Raw genomic sequence first — 20,317 nt, 5'->3', positions numbered from 1 at the left:
ACCTACATAATGTTTTTCTTATTTTAACTAGAGAGGTGGAATGATTCATGTTTTAGAAAGTACCGATTGTAATTTGTAATGCATGATTTCTAGAATACAGTCTGTGCATACATTCCACAGTCTTCAATGATAATGCCATTCGAGGATTTCTCAAATTTTAAAAGTACTCAAATAGTAGACTTTAATCTGATATAAGATGGAGAAGTATTTAAAAAGAAAAAAGCCTCAATGCTTCAGTGAACTCCATTTTCTTTTGCAATAGTTAGATGCTAAAACCAAAGATTTTGTGGGGATTGTCTTGCCATTATTTTGTTTTCCATCATGATGACTCAGAGGTTTTTGTCCTGAGGCTCTCAATGGATCTGTTATAACTTTGCTGGCAATGACACATCCCAGAGGCTCCTTCCATCTTAGGCCTCAGGCCAGCAGAGTGCACCATGCTGTCCTATGATTCACAGGACAAAACTGCTCTAGTCACCTCCCACTGCCCAGGCCTGGAAGGGTACGATCATACAGCAGTGGGAGAATATGGTTAGGAAAGTTGTTGAAAAGAAGCTTCTGTTATAACTTTCCTCATTGCAGCAGGAAGCTAAAACCAGAGCAGGGTATTCTCAAGTAACAGATCCTACATTTGTGAGGGATGATACAGAAAGTCCCTGGCCCTTTATTTAGGTAAAGAGTTGTATTTTAGAGAGCTGAAATTATTTTTGATAAGGAGAAAGGACCCAAAGCATGGAATTCTAGAAAGAAATGTAATTTACTTGTGGCCAAACAACTCAGCTGGACTATTTTGAAATACTGGTCAAGGTGAGTGTTGAAAGAGAGGATATTCTGGCATTTTCATACCCTTGGAAGTGAAGAATTGGGCTACCTTGGGAGCCAAATGATGTACTTTTATTTTCCAAAATGTCATTTATTTTAGAATACTTTTGTACTGACATCAAAAGTGGCTTGTTCTCTTATATAAGTGTGATTGCCTGTATATTATTCATTCAACAGGCATTTACTGACCATGTTTTTGGTGTAGAGTTTTATGGCCATCTCTTCCACAGAGACAGAGGTCTGACCGGATATATAAAAGAGAAGAAAGGAACTGACAGTCCTTACTTTTATGTTCTTTTTCTTCTACTTGGGGAAAAACATCAATATATGAAATGGCATTTGAACAACTTAAAGCAAAGTGTTCGCAAGAGCAGAATAGCTCAGAACAGGCTTTGAAGCCATTAAGTGTATGAATCACTTTCTGCCTCTTCTGGGTCCCACACCAGCTATTCTGAGCCTCTGTCAGAGCACTTAGTGCACTGTACTATTTATCTTTCTCCCCCACTAGTCTGTGTGCTCTTGTAGGGAGAGATTTTATTATATTTATCTTTGCATCCCTGGACCCAAGCACAGTTCATTGCTTACCACAAGTGCCTAGTAAATGTATGGTGAATGAATAAGAGAAACTGTTGCTATAATTTTGGGGGAGGAGAAGGGAATAGAATTATGGTTTTGTGTGAGTATAAACTACAAAAGAAGATATTTGATTCTTTTTAGTCTAGAGACAAAATGTGCTTTCCTTCTCATAATTCTAGTCAAGGGAAATAGTTCAATTTGGTAGAATTCAGTAAAAATTTATTGAGCATATGTTATGTTGTGAATATATATACAAATATGAAATGTTTTCTACCCTCAAGGGTCTTAGAGTCCAAGGCGGCAGTGAGACACAGAACATTTCAGTATAATTTGACAAATATGCAATATACTGTTGGGGCCATACAGAAGGCATTATGGAACAGTACTGGTTCAGGCTAGCAATGGGGGTGTGGCTTGGGATATTGGAAGAACTAGGAAACTCAGGAGGAGATGACACCTCAGCTAAGTATTGAAGTAAGAGTAGCTAAGTAAAGAAGGAAGGAAGTGCATATGGAGAATAGGAAGAGGAAAAATCTCTCAAGAACAGGACATAGAGGAGGGAAACAGCATGGAATGTGTGCGGAATTATACTGATTCAGTATAATAAATGAGCGAAATATGATGTATGGAGAAACAAGTAGGCAGTATTAACAACAAGGAGGTACCTATTAGGTACCTAGTAGAAGGTACCGAAAATGGTGTTGATAAAAGTCTAAAAGAGAACTCGTAGTAGACCTGCAAAAAATGGATGGAGCTGAGAAATATTTGTGAGATACTCCAGCAGGATGTAATCACTGATTTAATGTGGGTGATTAGGGAGTGGGAGGGACTTAGGGTTTTGGCTTGGGTAGCTCATGATACCATTAAATGAGAGAGAGAAAGGATAAAAGAAGAAACATTTTTAAATGAAGAAAGAAAAAATGTTGAGTTTATATGGACATGTGTTTGAGACGATTATAGTATATATAGTATAATAGTATATATATATATATACACTATTCGAATACATATGTCAAATCAAACAATGAAAACTAGTGGATTGCCCAGGAACATAATATAGAGCAGAGATTTTTCAAGTGCCAATCAACAGAATGGTGCTCTATAAGCTTTATGAATATTATTTGAGGAATTGGTCAAAAGTAGATTCCTCTGTACTTCTCCTGGAGGTTCTGATTTATTAGTGGAAGATCAGTAATCTGTCTTTTATAGAATTCCCTGGATAATTTTGATATGCAGTCATGTTTTGGAAGCACTGAAAAAGAGTAAGGGCAGTGGTATTTATATTTAAGAGGTGAACCAAAAAAGACTCACAAAAGTAGAAAGAAGTCAACAATCGCACCCAGCAGAAACAATATCAGAGCACAAGGGAGGAGAGAGTTTCCAGAAGAAACAAGTAACAGTGTTATAGTGGTGGTCTAGTCAGAGAATTTGTGAAGAGTTTGTTAAACTTAGCAATATGGAAGTCTAGAAGCTTTCAAACGAAATTGAAGTGTAGAAGGAGCAAATCTAGGTTGCAGTGAATTAAGAGGTGGTGGTGAGATTAAAGTTTAGTAAATTTAATAGACAATTTTTTCAACAAAATTGATTATGGAGAAGAAAAGAATGATATTTAGAAGAGAGAGAATGTAGGGTTAAGGAGGGTTTTTTTTTTAAAACAAGAGAGACTTGAGAAAATAATTAGAGCTTTAGGGGAGAGAGCCAGATAGAGTTAGAGCAGATATGGAAAAGGAAAATAGAGAGTAGGTAGAAGCCACAACTGTACATAGGAAGAGGAACACTTCATCTTAAACAGGAGAACCTCCCTCTTTCTTTCAAGAAGTTAAGCAAAAATAGGATGAGTTAGACAGGAAGCTAAGATGCGTGTTTTGAGAATGTTAAAGGAGGTCTTAAGGGAACAATTAGAGGGATCATTTTTTTGAACTATATTGATGTCTAACCAATATACTGTTTACGTGAAACTAATTAAAATAAATAAGTAAATTTTATAAAAAAAATTTTTTTTAAATCTTCTGCAACAATCAAAAAATGAAAAAGAGGCTTTAAATAGTTCAAAGGGCACGCTTGTTAAACCTAAACCTAGGTAAAGTGGTCAATTGTAATTTATAACTTTTTGAATATTTCTGTTGCAAATTGTACCAGACATTTCCTCCCCGTTGCATTTTTTCACTTTATAATACATATGAAAATATTATATGGGTCGAGCTCCTGTTCGTCCTACAAAACCCAAGTCTCTTGTTTGCTGATTTAGTTCGTTATTCCCATTTTCTGAGTTCCGTGTGTTTTGCATTTCTGGAAACTAGCATAGGGGATCCCAATAACTGAATTTTTAGGTGAAGTAGAGCCTGAAGAAGATTTTCTTTGGATAGTCACCATAACTGCCTTCCCACTCAAAACAAAACAAAACAAAACAAAAACAAACCAGTCAACTGAAGGATAAAATAGCAGGATCAGCCAGAGAGAACTTAATTTTTGGCCATTCTTCTTCAACTGAGACTTTTCTTAGTCTATAGATTCCCAAAAGGCAAAGGCTAACATTATATATAAAATAGCAAAGTTGGACCCTCAAAAACAAAGAACTTAATGGACAATGCAGCAACTTCCTAGAACAATCATATCAACAAAAACTTGCATTTAAAAGATACTTCGAAGTAGGAAGAGAAGGTTAATGACTTGTTATATGTTCATTCAAATACTTTCTTTTAATCTGAATTTTAAGTATTTCTTTTCCCCAGATGTTGAGAATTTAAGAAGCCAAAGAATACAGAAGAACAGAACCATCCGTATACTTGTACCTAAATACAACTACATTTTCCTATATTTCTTTCCAGTCTTTTCTCTGTGCATAACTTTTTATAGGATCATACTATCTATACAACTTTAAGCCTGTTTTTCATTTAACATTATAGCAGAAGCATTTTCTAATGTAATTAAAATATCTTGTACAATGTATATTTTAAACTATAGTACATTATGAAATTTCTCTTATTTTAGCTATTCTCTTATTGTTAGATATCCAAATTGTTTCCAAATTTTCATTATTGTAAGTAGATTGCTGAAAACATCTTTGTATATAAAGCACTTTCTATATTTCAAGTTGCTTCCTGAATTACTATATAAAAAATACATAATTCCATAATAATTTTGGTACTTGTTATCAAATTCCTTTCCAAAGACTTATGTCAGTATAAAGCTTGTAAGCAATATAAAAATTTGATGTTTTATCATGTATGCACCATTATCAAGTATTTTATTTTAAAAAACATTAACTTTACTAAGTTGTAGGCAAAACAAACAGAAACTTTTAGATTTTAGTTTTCATTTCTTTGATAAATATTGAGATTGAATATTTTCTACATTTGATATACTTTTATTTCTATTTTTACAGTACCTATTAAAATGAACATATTTTTCTTATGGATTTGTACTTATATTTTATCAAGTGATTGTTAAGTGTTCAACACTATTTTAAGCACTATGGCAAAGGCAAAAGAATGATAATGAATCACTCTCAGCCTTAGGGATTTGTATTTTATAATCTTGTAACCTGCAGTATAGAAAAGGTTTTAAAGTGTGCCTTACTCAACCCACAGTTAAGGAAGTAAAAATTAAACCCATAATATAGTTAATAAAAGAATAAAATATAGTAGATGATTTTGTGTGGCAACATAGCCTATATGGTTGGGATTCAGAGAAAGTAGAAACCTATGTGACTTGGAGCAGCAAGGGAAGTTGCCGTTAGAAGAAAAGATTTTTGCCGGACTTTGAAGAATAGAAAAGTTCAGAAAGATGGAGAATAAAACATTTTCAGAGCATCGATTTAGGGATAGGAAGTGGAAATGAATATGTAACAGATGTTGAGGGATTAGACCATTTAGACTAGGGAGGAAGGTTTGTGTTGGGGAAGAGAGTGTAAGCTAAGGTCATATAAACATGTAAGTCACATAACACCTGTATCCACTTGTTGACACATCACTCTAGCCTCTGTGAAGCCCCTGCAGATGTAGCTGAAGGTGCACTTGAGAGCACAAGCTGCAACCTGATTATACAGGGCCATCCTTGGGTTATAAATAGATTGCATTGACTTTAGCAAGAATTAAGTGTTGAACTTTGCTAGGCACACTGAAAGGTGTACCTAGATTGCCCTATAGAGCAAGTTTTAGGATGAATTTTAGAAAAATCAGTGCACAGGGCAACATCATCAGTTAGAGCACTGGGCAGGGAGTGCAGAGGCCTTTGTCTAGTTCCTGCGTTATCTGTCCCAGGCAGCTCTGTGATCTTCGGCAGTTTACTTATGTTCCTATACCTCAATTTCCTTATTTGTACCATGAGCTGTTTTGATCTCAGATCCAGAGAAGCACAAATAAGGGACAACCATCACAGGTCACCCTGGAGAAAAGAAGGAAGATGTAAAGAGCAGGAAATCTCTGTGGTCATCTTTAGATCTGGACCAAGAAAGAGTCTTTTCTCTTAATTCATGCTTTAGAAGTCATGAGGAAATATCAGGGACTTTCATCCTTTGTCTCTGTACAGATTTAGCAGAGGGACATTGGGGCAAATGTCCAAGTTACCTGTCTTATGTGTGGAGAAGGCAAATTAGTGGGCGCTTCAGAGCCTATGGCAATAATTCGAACTTTCCCATGTAAAGTCTGTTTTTTATCCCTTCATATGCTTCTTTTAACTTTTTGAGTATTTAGTTTTTGCATTGCTGCCTCCTAGTTTTTTGGTGGGTGATTCTTGACAAATCGAGTTTGTTTTTATTGCAGTTCTTTGGGGTTGTCTTTCACAGTGATCATACTTTCTTTTTTAACGTATGCCATATCTAATAATTTTAGATTAGAATCTAATCATGGAAAGAGACTGTCTATTTTGGTTTTGCTCTGAGGTTTATTTTATGCAGCGCTAGAAAACTATAACTTGATGAGGTGGGGGAGACACTAAGTCAGTGATAAACTGATTATCCTTTGCTCATTCCTAGGCATTGCACCCAAACAGTCCTTTCCCCTGGATCTAGAAAAGTTGGTGGTTATTGGAGAGATTAGTACGGTGCCCACCCCATACGTGATGCTCAATAAATGTTCTTTCTTAAATTAATGCACCTAGGTGACTTTATAATTCAGCAGTTACTACACGCATTGGCACACTTGATGTTTAATGAATAGAATTAACCTATATTTGCAAGGAAATTTATAGTTTCTAAAAAGCTTTCTGAGACATTATTTAATTAATTCCTATAACAACCCTGTGAGGTGGACTGAGAAAATATTGCTATCTCTACTCTACAGAGAAGCAAGCAACTGGTAGAGAGAAAAAGAGGAGCTTTTCCTAATACCATATAGCTTGTGTGTGCGACACAGGGATGAAAGTGGAACTTATTTCTTCTGATGCCCAGTTCATGGCTTTTTCCACTATATAAATTCTTAATCTCTAGGAAAGAACTTGTCTTAACTCCCCTATCCTTTCATCAAAGCAGCAAAATTTATTCAAGTGCTCCAGCTCAGATTTCATCTTCGAATGTTCCAGCGCTATCTGTCTTACCTGATTTTTTCTGTTCATTTTTATTTCTAAAGTGTTCTCCCTGCAGGAGTTGACTCTTCTTCCTAATTAACTTTCATGCGGAAATTCCTTTCGTAATGAAATTGCACGTGTGTGTGAGTGTTCTCTCACCTGTTTTTTTTTTTCTTAATATTGCACCTGGAGGGAGAACACATTTCTGCTGTCTTAATAGTATGTCTTTGATGATGGAGAAATTTGTAAGAACTAAGGTAACTGCCTTCCTGAGAATAAGCCTTTCTTTCTCCCGCCACCAAACAGTCTTTGGTTTAGGCACAGCTTTGATATTTGCAGAGGTTACCACTTGCTGATAATTAAAATGTGTTGTTTTGTAATATTGGTAACAAAGCAGGGTAGCAGGGTAGACAAAAACATGGACTTTGGAGTCAGACAAATCAGGTTTGAATCCTGGTTCTGCCATTTACTGGGCAATTCAGTTAATTTCTTGGAGCTGATTTTCTCTTTTGAGCAATGAGGATACTATATTAATGATATGTACCCAGGAGGATTTCTGTCCTGGGATGCTGACCAGTGAGGTGTAGAGCAACAGCTTCCTTTGACCTCTGGCTTTATTGCATTTGGCAGTTGGGAGTCCTAGCAGGAGATCAGAGGGAGGCAGGAGAATGAGATTATGTTCATCTTCTCATCTCCTTCCTTTCTGGATCATCTGAGGCTAACTGTCCTAGAAAATATCCTCCCTTTTTAAGAAAGTACACTCTATGACTCTTTCCTTGTAGGTATTGGTGACGCATCCCTCTCCTTGTCTCTTTAGTTTGGGGGATGGTAAAAACTGCATTATTGCTAGCTCCAGGAACTGCACCAACCTTTGTGGATTCCTCTGCCCTATTCACATCTTCTTAAATAGTCTCGTTACTAAACCTTCCTTTAATGATCATAATATGTTGTCTGTTTATTTCTGGGACCATAACTGGTATATTAGTTATGTGCTAGTTGAAAGCACAATTGCCTAAGTTTGTTTTATTTGAGGGAGTTTGGCACTTTTGAGTATTATTATCGCTTTTTTGCAGATCTGGAAAAAGCTCAGAGAGGTTAAGTAACTTACTTAAAGCTACACAGAATGCCATTAAAGAGCCGAAATTCTAATCTATGCCCATTTGGGTCCAAGGTCCATACTGTTTTAGTGAGGCCATGCTGTCTCTTAGGTAGGTATATAGCTTGAGAAGTGTCATCCCATCAGCAGTTTTCAGTTAAATTCATTTGTCTGTTTCAACTTCTACAGGTTCCAAATTCCTATAGGAAAGTATCTCTTAATGATGGTCTTTAAATCATATCAAGGCAATTTTGTTAACAATCTCATTAATTTAGCAAACATTCATCTGATCTTATTAATTTGTTAACTTGAAACCATTGAGTCACTAACCCACTAGAGGCAACTATTCCATGGTCGCCTCTAAGGGTACTCATTAAATGCTGAATAAATCATTAAATATTTTGAACAAATTTTTCTCGGATAATGTGTAAACATCCTACAGCATTTAGCTGGATTTTATTTATCTCCCTCAGTATGGAATATTTAGTTCACAGTTTATATAATTTCCGTCCTGTTCTTAAATTGATCTAGGTAGATAACGTAATTCCACATTTTCTGAGAACGGATAAGTCATTTGGTAAAGATGACTTAATTCCTGGAGGTATACTAGCTGAGAACTTTGCATTTGTGTATCAGCTCTTACCTCCAATTTCCACTCCCTTAAACAAAAATCTATACACACTCAAAGAAACATTATTTATCCTAGCAACTCATATTTGATTGTACATTTTTCTCTAACTTCAAGCGAGCATTTTCACCAACCTCAGAAGAAGGTTTTGTCCCTCAATGCCCTTTGCATCCCCAAGTTGCATGTAGGCATATTTTTAGCAATACTAAATACTATTTATCTGATTCTAGCTGCACCTTGTTGCTGTGGGGCTCTGGACTCTCCAAAAATATTTTCCTTTTATTCTTATAAGTCTTGAGTGGTTATTCACATGGGTTCAAATCAAATTTTTATCCTCGAATGTATGCCATTGCTGGTTGCTGGAAAGTTCTCTGAAGGTCTCTCTCTACTGGCGTGCGGTACCATTGGGTTCCCTTGCTGCTTAGGGCTGGCCTCCTCCTGGGGCCCACACTGACACTGTGTTCCATGGAGTCCTCCCTCCTTTTATTTTGTATACTTTTTAAAAAGTATCTATAGTTGCTTTGTTTTATTTTTTAATGTATAATTCACACTACTCCGCACTTTGACATTTTCAAATCATTTTAGCAAAACAAACTCCTTGAGAGCTTGTTCACTGTTACTCTTTTTCCTAAAACTCAGACACAAGTCCTCTGAGAAGCTTAGAACAAATTCAAATGATAGATGCTTATGCTTATGTTACATGCTTATGTTAAAATTATGCTTATGTTAAAATCATAACCTGTACCTACAATGTCAGAGTTTTTGTGCTTTGGTCAAGCCTGTTTGTTTCATCCCTGTTCCCCTTAGAGTGACTTCTTTCCTAAAAGATGCTTCAGCCTTCATACAAATATACCCTATGAATTTGTAAGCCATGGCCAGATATAGCTGAATATCAGAATGAACACAACACAATAGCTATGCTATTTGCTTTTTCTTCTAAGATCAAAAAAGAGAAGCTCCTTCTTGGTGTCTAATGGAAAATGAAGGTTAGGTAATGAGACTATCATGTCATTCAAGTGGCAACTACTCTGGAATATTCTTTGAAATAATAGTTATTGCTTGATTAGGTAAACCGTTCCTCCTAACCATTCCTTACAATCTCTTTGAATCAAAAGGGTAGAAAACTCACTAAATTTACTGAAAATCCACTGGGATAGCTTCAGTGTATTGTGAATTATGGCTAAGTAAACAGGAGGCCATGATGTAGTGATCAGAGGGCTTTCAGATGTGTGTAAGAGTCCTCTTCATGGTGAACAAGGCTACCCTAGTGATCCGTTAGTGGTAAATTGAGGGATGCTTAGCTGTACCAGCAAGAATTAGCACCTATACAATTCAGTATGCTTTTTCATTACATACGTGTGACTTTAGGTTGTGGCTACCATACTTATTTTTTAGCTACTAGAAATGTAGACTTGAATATTTATGGCAAATGAATGGTGCTTGAAATCTCTAACTTACATTTAACGAAAGCTGTTTTGGAAATGTTGCATGGGTGTACTTTTATTTCTTTAAACACAGTACCATTTTAGCCTGTTCTGATGAATAATTTAAGAATTACTGTCTTAGTCAAAGACAGCATTTCGAAGTGCACGTGTTAATCATATACTTGATTAAATATTTCCTTGCCTTTCTCTTCAGAATGCCAGTTGGCTTTTGAGTGGATAATTGTTGCAGTGTGAACACTGACGTTGGAAACAATTATTGCCCATTCGAATTAAGACACCACCATGAAAAGAAATTCTTGTGATTTGCTTTCTCGGAGCAAAAGTGTAAGTACCCTTTGTTTTCAATTCTTTTCTAAAAATGTATACACATAACTTTTTACTGTTTTCTTTGAATTTGAATACTGTCCTATCATAATCAGGCTTGTGGGAAACCCTTGGTCAACTTTCAGTTCTCTGACTGTGCACAGCTTATTGACAAGTGAAGACTTGTTTGTCTTTGTGGCCTGGTTGATATTTAATGGGAATTCTCTTTCAGCCAGTTTATATGCCTTACCATTCATTTGTATAAGCCCACTGGTATGATTTTGGACACTCCGATTTTTGGATATATGTTAGAATGATATAATTAAAATTGAAATGGAAGAAATTTATGTCTTATATATCTAACTTTATGGGAAAGTCCAATAGTGTAAATTAAATTGAATATCACTAGATACTTCAGTTAATGACATTCTGAAAGTTCATGAATACGGTGAATGCAAACACTTATCAGTGGGGCATCTCTTCCATAGGCTTTCTATCCTGGTATATATCTTTAATCTTTCTCCTCATTTAAAAAAAAATTAAGTGAACATCCTCAGTGCCCTGATGGAGATTAAGCCTTATTTCCAATTACATAGTGTTAAGGTACCAAGTTAGTGATAATTTTTAGATTTCTGTTAACTTATGAAAGAAAGCATAAGCAAATAGAGCAACTCAAAGAAAGCTATACAAGGCAGGGTCGAAAGTAGACCATTAATTTCTATCAGACAGGCTCTAAGAACACGCCCCTTTGTTCATTTACCCAAAAGGAAAAAAGGCATCAAAACAGATGTAGTTGTGACGTAGGAACATTCATTTGCAGGCATCAGAAAAACCACAAATGCAAACACATTTTTCTAGTATGGAGACTCTTTGTGTTACAATCAGTGATTCTATTGTGATGGCTGGAGGCCATATTTAATTCTATCTGTAGAATTACCACCATCCAGCTTTTAAGTAAAGTAACACAGGAGTATATGGAGAAGGAAGTTTAGTGAATCCAAGAGAGTTTCTTAAAAAATGAGGATATACCTAGAGGCGTGCCAATTCTTTGTCTGAGTGCAGACTGTGTTTAATTAACAACCAAGGAAATTCATTTGTTTTCCTGGTTGGTATTTGGTTGTATGTATTAAGCATAAAATAAAGAGCCATGGCTTGGAGCCTGGAATTCCTTCTATAATCATACAGTTGCTCATTGTAAAAGGAGGTGACCTGCATATAAATTACCAAACTGGAAAACGCATTTTTCTGTTACTGAGTTTTTCTTATTATAAGTTAAATATGAAAGCTAACCATTCACTTAATGCTTTCTTCTTTTACTAAATTTCAGAGATGTGATAAATATGTGTGAAGGCAAAAAGGAGAAATTTTGAATAATTAAAAATATATTGTTAAAGATTTCCCTGTTCTTGTGGGAAAACATTCTAAAAGCAATGATTAACTGATCCATGACTTTAAGGAATTAGAGTACTTAATGATGCTAGGAGATTTCCTATTTATACTTGCTTAATGCAAAAATTTTTATCTTGGAAAGGCTTACACTTCCAGATTAAGAGAAACTGAGTTTCCTGCATTTGTGCAAATGTAAACAGTAAAGCTCTCATTTTACTGCTTTGTAGCTTCCTGAAAATCCACTGGCATAAAGTGCTTCCACTTAATTAAATGACTCTAAGCAGGAGATTACCATTTATCAAAGAAAAGAGCCAGACTTTTTGCCTAGTTAGTTGTCACTTTGGAGTTTCAAATATTATTTTGCACTAGTCTAAAAATGTCATCCCCACCCCTTAAATCTTTGCCATAACAGAATCCAAAATTATACAGTTAGAAGTAGATGTTTCCTGTTTTTGATGAGGAAATTTTAAACGATTAATTTGATTTAGAATCTTAGAATGTTTTTCTTTGGCTTTATGACATTTGAAAATCCAAAGAGAATCTTCTAAACGTTAAAATGGCCTCTGCTCCTCCCTGCGTGTCTCTGTATATCTTGTATCTGTTACTGTGAAAACTTAAGGCATACAAAAGAGGGGAAAAAAAGACTGTCTTTGAACAATCATCTTATTTATTTCTGAACACTAAAATCAGTGTTCATATTTTTCTCCTTACATTTAAGACCTGGTGCAGTGCCCTTTTTAATGATTAATGCTCTGGATTATTCCTTTATTTGGGAGGGATCCATGAAAAATTTTAGCTATAAAAATATAAACAAAGCATTTTTTACTTAAAGTGAGAATTTGCTAGTTTTGAGGATAATTTGTAGTTGTGGTGGGTAAAAAAATGGAGGAACCAAGCATATGGACAGTACAAAAGTAAGGCATGGTCCCAGTGGCTATGGCCCTTGTAGTCTACTGTGGGAGATAGACATTCATTAATGAATCACATCAGTGACAATTCATATATCTCCTTCCCTAGAACGAGTATCCTTCAACCTGTCCTCATATGTAATGGTCTCTTTCTTCATCCTAGAATGTAGACTTCCTAAGGACAGAGGCCACATTAATTTAAAGTAAATCAAAGTACTTATACTAATTAAATTGAAAATGTCTAAATGAGTCAAATATTATTAATATTATTAAACATTATATTAGAATAAACTTATAGGCATACTTTAATAATAAGTGAACCTAAATTACAACATCTTAAGACCAATATATGGTTTCAGATATGACAATGAAAGAAATCTACAAATTTAAAAAATGAAAAGCTATTTTATAATAATGCATCAGTTGAAAATGATAGAAGGCAAATAATTTAAGCTTTACATTCCTGACTCAAATTATTGTTGCAACTGATTACATCATTTGTTTTTAGAATACTTGGTGTTAATATTTATTTCTCATAAAAATGGTTTTACTGAATTTTATAGGGCTTATAAAGTTTATAGAGTTTTTGATATATAATTGCTTCTTAGAGTAGAAAGAGAACTAAAGGTGTTCTGACTCAATCATTTTATTTTATTTTATTTATTTTATTTTATTATTTTATTTTATTTTATTTTATTATTTATTTTTTATTTTTTAGGCCAGACAACCCTTGGTTGACCTCATAGATTGCAAAGACTTTGTCAGCTTACAATCTCTTATTTTTTTTTATTTTTTACTCCTTCAGCATCTGGTATTCCTAGGTGGCTTCACATTCAAGTAGTAACCAGGCCCGACTTTGCTTAGCTTCCGTGATCAGACAGGATCGGGCTTGTTCAGGGTAGCATGGCCGTAGACACTCTTATTTTATTGATAAAAAAATTGAGGTCAGGGCCTGGAGAGATGAAATGACTTGCCTGAGAAGTGGCTTGGTTTATTTGGGAAAAAAAAAAAAAAAATGTTGCCTTTAAAATCTTACAGAATTGAGTTCAAAATTTGGCTCTTTCAACTTTCCAGTTGTGGGACATTTAACAAGTTACTGACCCCGGTATTCTAAAGGGTGATATGGAAATCACCCTTTAGAACTCACAATGCTTGATATATCAAAGGTATCTAAATGAGTGCTATCTTTAGCATTGCCTAGACTCCATAGCTTATAAGTGAGACTCCCTGGGTTCTTTTTTCTCTCTGATTTTTAAAATGTAGTCAAAACTCAGATTTAAAAAAGGACCAAAACTCTTGCCCCTGTTAATCTTTTTCAAGTGCCTGAAAAATACCAGTGTTGGAAACACCATGTTGTCCAAATTAAGTTCTATAAAAACTAGAGCATTAAAGGAAAAAAAAAGAAAAGAAAAAAAAAGTCATAAAAAATATCAATGATTAAATAGCATCTGCTTTTTAAAAAATGCTGGAGATTTTGATTTAATAATAATTAGAAAAGGAAAAAACCTTCATCTAGTAGATAACTTTTCTTGAAGTATTTACTTCCAGCAGGAAATGTTACAATAGAAGTTTCTCCCATAAGTTTTGTGGTATGAAGGCTTTACCTCTTTTTAAAGTTTTCAAACTACCTCTTATTGGACTGACATTTCATTTTCACAGGTCTTATCAAAGTTTTCGTGTGACTGCTTGGATTTTTACACCCCTTGGGGTGCTTAGGATCACATTTGTGTTTTTCTTGATGCTGGTTCTTTGTCCATACACCATAAGGGCAGAGCATGAACAAGTTTCTCTCTGTGCTAATCTTCGGAAGAGCCTTTACCATCTGTGAAAGCTGGGGGCAATTCTTGCTGTTCTGACTTTTGCTTTAATGAGACTGAACAAGCCCCATTTGTACAGCAATTACAGATTTTAAAATTTTAGTATAAAACCATCCTATCTCAAAAACATAATTGATGAAATGAGGCTTGGTAAGGTATTACTCTACTATAAGTTTAATAGTAGGAAAGTCTCATGTTGAAGGGATGCTTTATATTTGCTTACTATTCTGAATTGTAATAGATCAGCTAATTTCTCTGTTTAAAGCTTGCCTTCTCCTTCCTCAGATGTGTTTTCATGAAGTCATTTAATTTAATCTAGTGCCACATTTAGTTGTAAACATCTAGGTTTTTTTCTTCCACCTACATAGCATAGCAATTTAGGACAGAAATAGACAGTGTAATTAATAAAGTAAGTAATTTTTTAAGGCTATTAGAAAATTTATGAAAAAGCTTTATAGTGACAACTCTGCTTTTAATAAAATAGTTTAATTTGCTACAGTGGTTAAAACTTCACCCCAGCCCTTAGCAACCTGTGTTAACTCTACTGATTCTTATCAGTCTTTCAGTACCAGCCAAAACGGAGCCATTTACAGTGACCTTAGCATCACATTCATGACTCAAAGTTTTTCTTGGCATTTCTTCACTGAAATATTGACATAGTATAACTTTCCTTAGGTTATACTATTACTTCTGTTGAAATAATTTTTAAAACAATAAATTTACTATTCTTTGTATTAATAATCATGATCTCCCAATATTAGGTCTGGTGTTTTTCAATATTGTGACATGCTTTCTCTAGCATTTTACTGACTTCCTGGTATAAGGGAGCCAAAATGATAAAGCGCAGCAATTTCCAGTGTGGGCAATACAAACATATTAGGACTTCCATTTATATTTACTTTTTAATGTTATCTTTTCTCAAATTTCAACTTTATGTATACGTTTGATAAATACATAGTAGCATATGTGTGCAATTAATAAATATATTAATTGATAAAATACATTCAAAATATGTTTACTGATTCAGATGTATAATCAAAGTAGTTTAGAGATAATTAGCACAGTGAAAAGAAAATAGTTTTGAATTCAGAGACCTAGATTCAATCCTCAGATTCACTAGTCCTTAAAGATCTGACCTTTAGTAAATTACTTAATTTTTTCTGAGCCTTAGTGTCTTTATACTTAAAGTAGGAAAAGTATTTTGTAATGAAGGCAAAAAAAATAGTTGCTTGATAAATTCTATCTTGAGGTTTGCCACAGAGCACAGTGATAGTATCTGCTTTGGAAATGGATCATATGGAAATGCTTAGAAATGTAGTACATTCTTCTCACTAAAGGAGTTTAAGTGCAGCTTCCAAGACCATTTAGTCAATCTTCGTATCATACAAAAGATTCAGGCATAAGATAGGTGAGAGTTCTGTTTCCTACCAGTTATGAGTTTCTTGATTCTAGGTTATGTTGTACCTATGCACAAATTGAATTGATGATCAGTTCTCAAATAAATATAAAATCAAGGCATTGGGACAAAAGAGTATATTAGTCAGCTTGGTCTACTATCACAAAATACCGTAAACCATGTGACTTAAACAACAAAAATTTATTTTCTCAGAGTTCTGGAGGCTGGGGGTCCAAGATCAAGGTGCCATCTTGATTTGGTTTCTCATGAGAGCTTTCTTCCTGCCCCTCTCACTGTTACCTTGTCTAATCCTAATTACCTTACAAAGCCCTTTCTCCAAATAATATCACTTTGGGGTAAGGGCTTCATATTAACTTTGGGGGGACACAAACGTTCTACTTATAATAGAGAGTATGATTCTTAAGGGATGATTTTAATGTCACTTGATATTTATGCCTAGAGGATGGTAACCAATAATCCAGAGTTCACATATTCTGTTAGATAACACTGACAATGATCTGGTTAACATCTCTTCATTTTTCTATTTTCTAGGGTTTATGTTTGGGGACACAATGATTTGTGAGGTTCTAATCATCTCTTCACAGACTAGGGGCTAATTTTAATTGTATTAAAAATATTTTCGCTTCTTTCACTATTCTTATTTTGCTTAGTTTATATTGCTTGTTCTTAATGTCCAATCTAATGACATAGGTATCTGAAACACCTGTCCTGTCAATGGATTTACCAGTTGAGCTAACTTTGAAGAGATTCAGGTTATTTTCTGCTCAATTGAATTTGTTAGTTTCTTGATGAAATTGCCCTCTGTTTGACTTAGGATTCTTTTGGATGCTCTACATGTGGACAAAATTGTCACTCACCAGATGTCTTTTAATTGAGGTTCCCTGGGGTTTTTTTTTTTAAACAAAATTGTCGTTTAGTGTTTATTCAAAACTGGAAGCACATCCTGGCTGTTTGGAAGGCACAGAGTATCTGGAAAACTCTTTGCATGCTGAATTTAAAGCCTACTTAAATTGGGCTGTCAGTTTTGAGTCCTGGAGTCCCACTTGGTGAAACATGCCCAACAGGTGCTCTAGAACTGTTTCTTTTCACAGGAAACTTTAAAAATATTACCCTAAGATTGTAAACCAAATTTAACTTATTCTTAAAAAAAATATATTTTTCTCTAGTTGTTACTTTTCCATTTCTGAATTTTTGGAAGAAGTTGTTCTTTTCAAAGTCCAGAGTGAGTAATTTATGCCATTTCATTCCATCAGTGCCTATCTGAAGAGGGCTGACCAAAAAGAAATTTGAAAAGGAGAATACATTTTGCATAATGCTATAGAGATATCTGCATTTATTATTCCTCACAATTACCCTATAAGAATTATTATTTTGCGAGTTTTATGGTTAAAGTAAAAATAGTGGATTCATTTCCAGACTGGCCTCCTTTCTCTACTATATCAATCACCACCTAAGATACAAGATTGGCAAAGTTGTCACAGCTTAGAATTTTGATGAATATATGAAAACTGAATTTTTCACTTGTATTCACTCATTAGGGTCCAAAGAAGATCAGAGGAGATATTGTAGGTAAAGGTGCTTTGCAAAGTGCAAAGTACAGAGAAAAACAAAATCATATTCTTGTTTGTGTCTTTATTAGCAACAGATTGAAATGAGGATTTGTACTTTTAGAGGTTTCATTCTTTTGGTTATTATTCCTGCATTCTCGCTGTGCTCTTTATGAAATTCAACAAATGTTTATTGAATGACTATGGTGTATCAGGAACTGTGCTAGACTCAGAGTATCAAATGTTGAGTAAGATACAATGATCTCTATCCTTATAGAGCATGTATAACAACTAAATTTATAATTTTTATAATTTTTGCTTTATTATTTTATCCTCTGACCCCACCTTATCTAACCAAACTTATCCTACTTTAATCATTAATTCTTCCCAGAAAGTCTCAAGTCCTGTCTCTCCCATATATCTGTGTACTTGTCCTTCATTGCATTGTGGGTATCTTGTTTGGCAGAGGTATTTTGAGCTGTGAATAATGTGTCATAATTGTCAATTACACTCATTGTTGCAGAAACAGATTATTTTAGAGTGGTTAAAAAGAATTTTTCTCAGATAATCAACAATAGTACAAGAATAACTGAGAGTATAAATGAATTTGATTATGGAGGAAAAGTCTGAAAGAATAGGGATTAATCAGCAAGCATTTGCTTTGAAATCAATCACACAACAGTTTTAGTGTCTAAAGCCAATTATTACATTGTCGCCTTAGAAATATCTCCACTTTTTTTTTGATATTGTGATGTTTGCCATTTCATTTTTGGACAATTTCAAGTTGGAGTTGAATTTCAAATGATTATGTCCAAGAAATAATTGCATATATTGTTTTTAACAATGTAAACAACAAAGATACATAGAAATGGAGAAGAGTTTTGTTGAATTGATGATGAATATTAAAAAATGAGTCCTACAGATAGTGTCACTGTGTAACATAGTGAAATTATGAAGAAAAGCATAATAAATTGGTTTTCTATTAGTATTATTTTGCTCCAGAAAAAAAGTACTTATAAAGGTTTATTTTGAACTAAAGCCAAAATCTTTGTTTTAAAAATTATAATTAAATATCAATTTTTACTATTGAAATGGCTACCTGAAGGTTAAAAATAATTTCAGCTAAAATCATTGTTGTGTTTACATGGTTTCCCAAGATCAATGTTTTCAAGGGCAGTGTGGGGATGATCCTTAAGGTCCTTGCCTTATAGTCTTGACTTTGGCATTTTGTATCTAGGTCATGGTGGGAATAAAAAGGGGTGAGAAAATCATAAATAATTAGGTTATTATCAAGTTCTTCCAATATCTAGTATGATTGTTTCAAGGATAAAATGAGAAATAGTCATGAAAACACATTGCAAAATAAAAATAAAAAGCCAAACCTACCAAGCAAAAAAAAAAAAAATCCTCTCAAAATAATGTTATACAGTATTCAATTGTATCCTATGCTTCTGCACCAAGTGATTTAAGTCTTTTTAAAATTGAATTGATCCATCATTAAACAGATTTTTTTTTTTTTTAAAAAAAGCAGCTTTACTTTTATTGTTGAGATGGTTAATCTTGTCAGTTCACATGTTCCTCTAAGTTGTGCATATTAAAAGCTATGATGCCAAGGCCAGGAATGGTTAATGTTTATGTAGTTAGAGACTCCCTGAACTTGCTTTCCAGTTCGTTCTATCATCTATGTTGGGTTACATATCACACACATGGAATTAGGGGTGCTGCCTCATTAGTAGCACAAGAAATGAAAATAAGGCATTTAGCTTGACTCGCTTATGACTATTATAGCAGTCTAAACTTCTGTCTTGGTAATGTTGCTTCTGTTTTAATTTGGACATATTTATATCTGTCAACATTCTGAATTTAATACAGTCAATAATATTTATTAAATCCTAACCAAACATTTGACTGTACTACAGCAGCCATTCCCCATGGAATTGTGCACCAAATAGTATCTCCGAGGCTCAGAGAGTTAACACTTGATCAGTTCACTTCTGGGTTAGGATTTAAGCTTTGCAAAGAATTAAGCTCACTGAACATTAAAATCCAAATATTTTATAACTACTGAAAACAAATGATAATATCACAATGCCACAACAAAACCATCTTTTCCACAAACTCATTGAAAACCAAAACCTATAAGATTTAGAGGTCTTCATCTCTGCTTACTGTACCTACTTTAAAATGTTATTAAATATCAAACTTGTGTTTTTCTAGAAGAGGACATTACTTAGCATTAATTTACCTGCAGGGTTGCATATCCATGCAATATGAATCATACCACGAGAGACCTAGACATTGCTCATAAATTATAGTCTCGGAAGGATATTCAAAGATAAACAAGAAGTTCCCAGAATGCATGCATATAAAGACTGCAAAAGCAAAAGATTTTTATAAATTGCCCATGCAGGAATTCAGAACAAGCATTTCCTCACCCAAAGTGAACGCAGTAATTGGCAGAATAGTCAGAGAGGAGTATTTCCTCTAGTGGGTAGTGTTGTTGTCTCTTCAGAAAGCGTTTGTATGTTCTGATTCCCCAAGCGATGCTGAAAACCTACCTAATGCGAGAAGGAAAAAATAAAAACAACCACAAAAAGTGGAGTTAGATGTTTGCAAAAGTGGCTGAGAATATATATAAGTTAAAACTTTCTGACAGGGTTTCCTAATGTTGGGACAGTCTTTTCTGAGGAGATTATGAAATGGTCTTATATCAAGATCTTTTAAGGTCTGATCAAGTTTTTATGGTTTTTTAAATGTGTATTGTTGTTAATACCATACTATGAATTATAAAAACTTTGATATTTTAGTTTATAATTTTTAACTTACCACCATTATGTTTATAAATGTGTCGACAGTATATGTAT

The 20,317-nt window shown here is 34.3% G+C and overlaps 1 protein-coding gene across 5 annotated transcripts in view; it reads left to right on the top strand.

Annotated features, from left to right (window-relative positions):
• The window catches only part of PDE4D (phosphodiesterase 4D), a 1,171,348-nt gene that overhangs the window by 219,720 nt on the left and 931,311 nt on the right, over nucleotides 1-20,317 (top strand). For all 5 annotated transcript variants that reach the window (XM_039870226.1, XM_039870237.1, XM_039870235.1 and 2 more), the window contains one exon: nucleotides 10,266-10,396. In XM_039870226.1, coding sequence (XP_039726160.1) covers nucleotides 10,355-10,396 — 42 coding nt within the window. In that variant the 5' untranslated portion in view covers nucleotides 10,266-10,354. Of the gene's footprint in view, nucleotides 1-10,265; nucleotides 10,397-20,317 lie in introns of those variants that run through there.

The sequence above is a fragment of the Pteropus medius genome, unplaced genomic scaffold, assembly GCF_902729225.1.
Source record: "Pteropus medius unplaced genomic scaffold, Ma_sr-lr_union100, whole genome shotgun sequence".
Classification (NCBI taxonomy): domain Eukaryota; kingdom Metazoa; phylum Chordata; class Mammalia; order Chiroptera; family Pteropodidae; genus Pteropus; species Pteropus medius.
The sequence above is the reverse complement of the archived record's forward strand: the minus strand, read 5'-3'. Positions and strand labels throughout refer to the sequence as shown.